Source organism: Sinocyclocheilus anshuiensis, unplaced genomic scaffold, assembly GCF_001515605.1.
Source record: "Sinocyclocheilus anshuiensis isolate Anshui unplaced genomic scaffold, SAMN03320099.WGS_v1.1 scaffold861, whole genome shotgun sequence".
Lineage (NCBI taxonomy): Eukaryota > Metazoa > Chordata > Actinopteri > Cypriniformes > Cyprinidae > Sinocyclocheilus > Sinocyclocheilus anshuiensis.
The window spans coordinates 645,334-653,628 of record NW_015554217.1 but is presented as its reverse complement, the minus strand read 5'-3'; the positions used below and the strand labels follow the sequence as shown (position 1 = coordinate 653,628).

Sequence of the window (8,295 nt, the reverse complement as noted above, 5' to 3'; positions counted from 1 at the left end):
AGCACAACAACAGTGATCAGCAATAATGATAAGCCTAATACTCACAATAAAAATAATAAGGTCATATAGATCATAACACAGTCTCGGAGGTAAGAAGTGGATTATCCTTCACCTGAAGTGTTTGTCTTTTCATCCTGAAATGCGAGGCAAATGTTGGATCACAATAATTAGGAACCACAGTTTCCACAAACCCCTTCACTCGATTGGGATGTTCTCTTTTATTCTGGAGGGCAAGGGCAGTGACTGTAACATCGAGCATATTTTGCAGTATTAAACATGTATTTATAACGATTGCATCAGGCTCCGAAAATTCTTCAAAAAGAACACAAAGAATGGCCTTCTCAGCTGCCATAGTTGCAACTCTTGAGTCATCAGAACAGGGTGTTCAACACACCACCGTTTCCGTTTAAAAAACGTTTTGCACCGTTTTTGTCGGCGCTGAACGCAGCCGTTTTACCTTTTGATGTCCAACCCCAATGAGGTCTGCCTGGAAATAAAAGAGCTACGCGTTGGTTTCCCATTCATCTCAATGGCAATTGTTTGAACGGTGTTGTGTAATATTCAGTTCCATTGAAAAACTGAATATTACACAACTTCAGCTTAGCAAAAGAGATTCAATATACAACCAGGCCAATGCAGAAATTGTTTTGCCTCTTTTCTCAACGGTTGAACAGGAAATTGGACTATACCATTGCAGTCAGAATGGGGGGAGAGGGGGTCAGATAAAGCTAACTGTCACTTTAACAAACGTTTTGATGCTTAATTAGTGTATTACTTTAGTTATTGTTAAATATATTGTTAAATATGTAAGTTTGTTAATATTGTGGATATATTATTTTGAGCTTTGTTTTTATTATTAGGTTTCATTATTGAATGTAGTTATTTCTTAACTTCCTTTGTATATGTTCCTTTATTAGGCTAAGAGTTTGCAGTTTGTACAATGCACAAGAAAATTGGCTATATGTGTATTATATGATCTTGAATGGTACAGAAAAAAATTATTTCGGGGAAGAAAAATAGGAGGAAGAATCAGCAGATATCCATCTTGATTACACTACAGTCCACTAGGTGGTGCTATGCACACTGAATGCAAAAGAACGCAGGAGGGGTTTTATTGTACAAAAAGGTTCTCCACAAGATGATACTTGTATTCTCAAATTATGCTGGAGAACATGAACAGTGTCGCAATATTGTAATGCATTACTTTTAAAAGTAACTTTCCCCAACACTGAACATGAATATGAGGTTTTACACAAACTTGTGGAGTTCATGCAGCTCAAGTGATGCTCATTAAAGCAAAAGGGCAAAATACCACATTTTTCATTCAACTTTTAACTTAAATTGTTATGCTGATAATACAGTTTGCAATAGGAGATTCCTTATTCACTCAGACATCCTTGTTACTGTATACTGCTTGAAAATCAATCTCAGAATAACTTCAAGAATGGCCAGTCAACAGCATTTTTCTCCAGACCATCTTGCATTGTGCTAAATGCGCTCACACATATCATGATTACTTATAAACTGAGGCAAACAAAAGACAACTGAAACTGAGAGCATAGAATTTATTTCTGTAGAAAACTATCACACGTCCATACGCACAAGTACAACAACAACAACAACAACAACAAAAAAGAGAACAAATACAAATGAAAGTTGTTCGCATTGGCCTCAGGAATGAAGAAAATACTCGGGTACTTTTGTAGGTGTTTCAGGGATTCGTAAAACATATTTTTGTAACAGATCTTTTGGTCTTAAAACGTTGGTCTTGCAGTTTGCTGTGTTCCCTGTAACACTTACACTAAGGTTTATGGAGTGTTCAGTGGTTTAAGTAACTTCTCAAAAAATAGAGGTCTGTTGGAGTTTAAGACAAGACAGAAGTTAAAAATCAATTCTTAATAAATAAACTAAAATAAATCATTCGGTTGGATCTCTGCATATTCATGGTGCTTACATTCACGGTATGTGCTGCCCAAAAGCCTCACAACATTTATGAGTCTAATATTTGGGTAGAAGGGCACGTCAATAGAAGACTGCATAGACTGATGCACAGTTATTCACTCCTTGTACAGACACTCATCCCATACTGACCAAAACTGACACCATGACACTAAACAGGAAATAAAAGAAGAAAGGAATTTGTCATTCATTCTCTGACATTTCACAGGGTCGTCTGAATTCTTGACCTCGTTCATGTATCCATTTGTTTGATACTGGAGGAAAAGAATAGAAGGAGAGAATAAAATAAGAGAGAAAAGAAGTTTGTTACAGATGTTGTTGGCCAAGCATTTACTTTTGCATACTTGCTTCTCAACTGATTAAGGGAATGATACATAAATGCCATATTTACTACAGACTCACCCCATTTGTTGCCTACTAATACTGGACAGGCAGCATGTCTTGTGCTGTAGTCTCCTTCTCCACTGGCAAAAAGGTTATACCAGAACACTGCTGTACCCTGAAAGATAACAACCAAAGAGAGTGAATAGTAAAATTAATCAACTAGTTTACAGATTATGAAAAGTAATTTATTGTTAGTGGTGATTCACTTTTTTAGGCCATACTGCTGCTCCAACATCTGTGAAGACTGTAGCGCCGCCTGCTGACACATCACTCATCTGCAACATATCAAAAGATAGTACAGCGCATGTATAATTTTACATTACTTTACAATCTGTAGCAAGCATTTTAACAAGCATATTTAGTTATGAAATCAGACATGTGATAGATCATGTTGAAGACCATAAAAAGGTGAAAGTAATAGTATGTTATAGTAATAGCGTGTCTTGACATATAGTGTTATATCAAGTGTGTGCATGTGAAAAACAGGTCACTCACATAAAAGAGCCAAGTGGCAATTCTGTTTCCTGTTCCAAGTTCTTTAAAGGCATCTGGTTCATCTTTCTGTACGTATAAACAGTGTACACAGTGTGAATAACTAGAGACATATGCTTACACTACTGTTCAAAAGTTTGGAGTCTGAAAGATTTTTTTTTTTAGTTTTTGAAAAAAGAAAAAAAAAAAGCTCATGCTCATCAAGGCTGCATTAATTTGATCAAAAACACAGCAAAAACTGTAATATTGTGAAAGATGATTACAATTTAAAATAACTGTTTTCTGTTATGGTTTAAAATGCAATTTATTCCTGTGATGGCAAAGCTGAATTTTCTGCAGTCGTCACATGATCCTTCAAAAATCATTCTAATATGCTGATTTCGTGCTCAAGAAACATTTCTTATGATTATCAGTGTTGAAAACAGTTGTGCTGCTTAATTTTTGTGGAAACTGTGATACATTTCTGTATACTTTGATGTAAAGAAAGTTTAAAAAAAAAACATTTTTTTTTTAAATAGTAATCTTTTATAACATTATAAATGTCTGTTACTTTTAATCAGTTTAATGTAGTGCTGTCAAACGATTAATTGCGATTAATCGCATCCAAAATAAAAGTGTTTGTTTACATAATATGTGTGTGTACTGTGATTATTTATTATGTATATATAAATACACACACATGCATGCATATATTTAAGAAAAATATGTTATGTTTATATTTTAAATATATTTATATATGATATAAATTATATGAATATAAATATATACATGTAAATAGTTTCGAAATATATATTGTATGTGTGTGCATTTATATAGACATAATAAATGTGCACAGTACACACACATATATTATGTAAATGAAAACTTTTATTTTGGATGCGATTAATCGCGATTAATTGTTTGACAGCACAAGTTTAATGTGTCCTTGCGGAATAAAAAAAATGCATTGACGCCAAACCTTTTGAACAGTAGTGTATATAAACAATATAATAATGCTTTGCTGATTTAAAGGTCTGATATGTGTGTCTTTTTTATCTGTGAAAGAAGGACAGGTACTCACTCTTCCAAAGTCAAAATGAGGTTCGTATTGACCGCCAACTCCATAATTTGCAACCTTGGATGAAAAATATTGATTATGACAACATTTCCAACAAAGCAATATTGCAATGGGTGTATTATTGTTACGTGAATGTGCCATCAAGCTAAAAGCATCTTATTGGCTGATTACATGAAAGCCTCTCTTACCTGCAGCTCTTCTGCTGTGTCCATTTCCAGGCCGGTTATATCCTCGATACGCTGGTTAATCTTTTCAATCGTAGAATGCTCATATCCAGACAGCCAAGCACTAGAATGAGGAAAATGAGTGCAAGTTGAAAAAAAGTGAAACAAATATATACAAAAGCAATTAATATACCATTATATATAATAAACAGAACACGTCACAACATGCACATGAATGATTTTCAGACGTTTTCACATCATGTTTGCGGTGAAAAGATTTCTAACGTGCTATAAAATTGATTAATTTATTTGATTTAGTTATGAATGTGAAAATGTCTGATTGTGGAAACGGACAGACAGGTGAAGCCATGAAGAGTGGAAAACGGTATTAAAAACAGAGAAGACAGCAGTCGGCAAAATAAGTTCACTCTCTTGCTGAAGGAAATCAGCAACAGTGAACTCATTCAGGAATAGGAATGAGTGTGACTGTGTGTGTGTGTGTGTGTGTGTGTGTGTGCGTGAGTGTGAGTGTGTTGTCAGAGAAATGCCTGTAATGTATGCCAACAGAGTTGTGGCGCAGAGATTCCAGCATGGAAAACTACACTGTAAATCGATGTGCTGTGTCCTGAAATAATGTGGTTAGTAGTAGAGGTGACTTCGGAAAAAAGGGGGCACATAGTGCTCTGAAAAGTGTATGCATTCAGGAACGGGTTCTTCCGGCCTCAGCCATTAGATAAGGAGCCCTTGTGCCCACCAAGAACATCATAGTGACCACATAGCAATACCCTAGCAACAAGTCAAACATTGGCACCAACAAGCCAAGTCACTTTTTCTTCAGAATTAATATTTATTTACTTAATTTTGTGGGTCAGTGAGATTTAAAAAAAAAAAAAAAAAGTTTTTCAACAGTAATATTGTGAAATATTATTACAATTTAAAACAAATGTTTTCTATTTTAATAGATTTTAAAAGGTAATTTATTCCTGTGATGGCAAAGCTGAATTTCCAGCAGTCATTACTCCAGTCTTCAGTGTCACATGATCGATAACAAATCATTCTAATATGCTGATTTGGTGATCAAGAATTTATTTGAAACAGAAATCTTTTGTAACATTATAAATATATTTACTGTCACTTTTGATCAATTTAATGTGTCCTTGCTGAATAAACGTTTTTTGTTTTTTTTCAAAAGACTCCTACTGACCCAAGCTTTTGAAAGGTAGTGTATATACAATTTATTTTAATATATTTATTCTCTTCACATGTCTTAAACTCAAAATCCAACACATTCATAGCTTTTGATGTGAAAGGAACCCTTGAGTATTCCAGCGACTCCACCCAGTCTGCCCATGCTGAGACGTGTGTTCTCAAACATACACACTCATAATAACTAGGATAAGTTAAACCTCTCTGGTGTGGGTGGAAATATCAGTGAGACAACAGAACTATGTATAGCTCTATTAAAAAATATATTTTAGGTCACAGACTCCAGCGGCTTGTCATGCAGAAACTCAAGGCGCTGTGCTGTACGTGTGCATCCACAATTATTTATTTATCAACTCTCAAATATTTAAAATAGTCAAAATATGAACGGGAGTGTAGGAGAAGAAAGACTCCGACATCTGTTGCCTGTGAAAGTGGGTCACCAAACCTTCTACAGCTAATTTACAGCCAAGTGAAGGTTGGATTTTTGGGCTTAATCCAGTATCCGAACACAGTATGAATTTAAGGGGGCTCTCTAGAGATGATGATTTTGGATAGAATGTTTTGACCTTTGACCTTTTGATCCCTTACCTCTTGAAGACTCTGTAATGGGCAGTGGTCAGTTTTCCCGTAATGGGATCGTGTACAGTGGCTCGCTTTAGCTATTCACCATTACACAAAGCAAAGAGGAGAGAGAGAGAGAGAGAGAGAGAGAGAGCAAAGGTTGGAAGAGGAGCAAGAACACACAAAAACATGGACAAAGAAAGTGCAAATAAAAATAATGAAGAGAAGAGAAAAGGAGAGAGAAAGAGAAAGAGAGAGAGAGGGGTCACTTCAGTGTCATTTTCTGAACTGAAGCTATATAAAGAACAGGGACAGAACTGTACACCAGCAGCGATGCAAAATTTGAAATCATTTTGACTCCTTAGTTATTAGCATAAATGAATACGAGTTACTAAATCCTAAACTTTCAAATTGTAATTTCGAATCAAACTTGAACTGTCCCTGTTCAAGCCCTCTGCACAGACCACATGACAACTACTGCAAGAAAAAGTAACAAAGTAGAGAATTTCTTACTCTTTCTTTCTTTTATCCAGCACCATATGACAAAAAGGCAGCAAAGCAGAGCGGAAAACTCCTCAGCATGAAAGCAATATCTAGTGTGCGTGTTTACAAAATTACAGTCACAGCTAGTGCCTGTTAACATGATATGAAATATTTTAGAGTTTAGATTTCAGTATGATATTAAACAATACTTTTAAAGAAAATAAAATATACTTTTAATTATTTATAATTTAAAAAATATTTTTTTTAGTTATCTGATGCTAATTTTAATAGCGATTAATTGAAATATTTTAGATTCAAGATTTCAGCATGCTATTAAACAATACTTTTAAAGAAAATAACAAAATATAATTATAATTATTTATAATTTAAAAAATCTAATGAAAATTTTAATAGCAATTAATAGATCAATTGTGATTTAGGATTTACTATTGTTTTACATTGTTTCTGCTAAGGAGTTCTCAGTTTCTACGGGTCGGATAGGGCATGACGGTTCATTTTGCTGGCGGCGTTCTAGACTCGCACAGTGATTGTCTTACCTCTTACTGATCCTGTAGGGGGCGGTCTCAAGCACGCCCGTGGTGGGATTGGATATAGTAGCCCTACGGAGCTGAGGAGCCAGATAAGAATTACACACAGGCTCCTGTATACCATTTTCAACCCTCACTCATATTTACAAAAAAACCTACAGTAGACCCTAAAACTCTAAACAGGATTTTACGCTGTTGAGGTTCACATATATAAGACACTGTCAGGAAAAATTATAATCCAAAAATGTATATTATATATTTATAATTTTTTGAAAATGTAATTATTTGAAGTTTAAATTTTAAATAAAAAAACTAAAATTAATAAAAATAAAAATAAAAACAGCATAACCTGAGAAAGCACAACTCACTCTGGGTTTTGCCATCTCCTTCACTGTCTTGATCTCACTGTCAGAGATGATGTCATGATAACGAACAATACGTGGGCGGTCCCATTCATCTTCTTGCTTCACTGGAGCCAAAAGCAACTGCGGGTTACGGTTGTTGTCAAAGTAACGGCAAAACAGTCGACTCTGTCTGCGGGGTGTCTGCGAGTAAAAAAAGCAAAAGAATAAATCTGGGAGAAAATTGTAAACATGCGAAAAGTAAAACAAAACATGTTTTAAAAGTTCTGCTCACCAGTTTGACTCCCTCTCCTCGGCACAGCATTTCATATTTCTTTCTCTCTGGCAGAGGGTCTTTGGACCGTTTCCTCTGAGCGTCACGTTTGTCCAGCACTTTCTTCTCTCTTTTTTTATCTTCCTGTTCCTTCTTCTCTGCCTCTGCCTTTCTCTGCTTCTCTAGCTGGAACTCAAAGTACTTTAGGTTCCCATTGGCCCTCTGGTGATTCGGGTCTGAGATTCACACACACACAAAGACAATTCCAAGTTAGAAAAAACATATTTTACTGCCATCAGTCATCATTTCCATGTCATGTAAGTTCATTGTTTCTACCATTGTCCTTATTAACCCATATATGTCATTCTTATCATTTATTCATTATAATGTAAGCCCCTTTAAGGCAAGTTAGTTCAAACAACAGTCATCATCACCCCAGGCAAGGTTATTTTCTATGTAGGTAATAGGCACAGGTCCTATCTACTCAAATAAACTAAAAATCAAAAAGATATATACTAAAATTCTGGCCATTTTAATTAATGCCAATAATTATTACTTAACTAAACAAAACAAAAACAAAAAACATTAAAAATAAAACTCATTTTAAATGAGTGTTAAATGCTACATTTTAAATGCTATAGACATCATAACATTATAACAATGTATAAAATGAAACGTTAATATTTATTTTTAAGATTTTCTAAAGATTACATTTGCCCAGTGCTGTTATTGTTAAAGGGGTCATATGATGCTTTTTTAAAGATCATTATTTTGTGTATTTGGTGTAACAGAATATGTTGACATGCTTTAATGTTCAAAAAACACA

At 34.7% G+C, this 8,295-nt stretch overlaps 1 protein-coding gene across 1 annotated transcript in view; it reads right to left on the bottom strand.

Moving 5' to 3' along the window:
* Positions 1-1,569: 1,569 nt before the first annotated feature.
* Positions 1,570-8,295, bottom strand: part of LOC107671120 (prolyl 4-hydroxylase subunit alpha-1-like) — a 14,177-nt gene continuing 7,451 nt past the window's right edge. The window contains exons 7-15 of the mRNA XM_016463967.1: positions 7,491-7,705; positions 7,223-7,399; positions 6,864-6,934; positions 4,081-4,180; positions 3,896-3,949; positions 2,839-2,904; positions 2,550-2,618; positions 2,362-2,458; positions 1,570-2,213 (exon numbers count right to left, since the gene is read on the bottom strand). Coding sequence (XP_016319453.1) covers positions 2,143-2,213; positions 2,362-2,458; positions 2,550-2,618; positions 2,839-2,904; positions 3,896-3,949; positions 4,081-4,180; positions 6,864-6,934; positions 7,223-7,399; positions 7,491-7,705 — 920 coding nt within the window. The 3' untranslated portion in view covers positions 1,570-2,142. The remainder of the gene's footprint in view (positions 2,214-2,361; positions 2,459-2,549; positions 2,619-2,838; positions 2,905-3,895; positions 3,950-4,080; positions 4,181-6,863; positions 6,935-7,222; positions 7,400-7,490; positions 7,706-8,295) is intronic.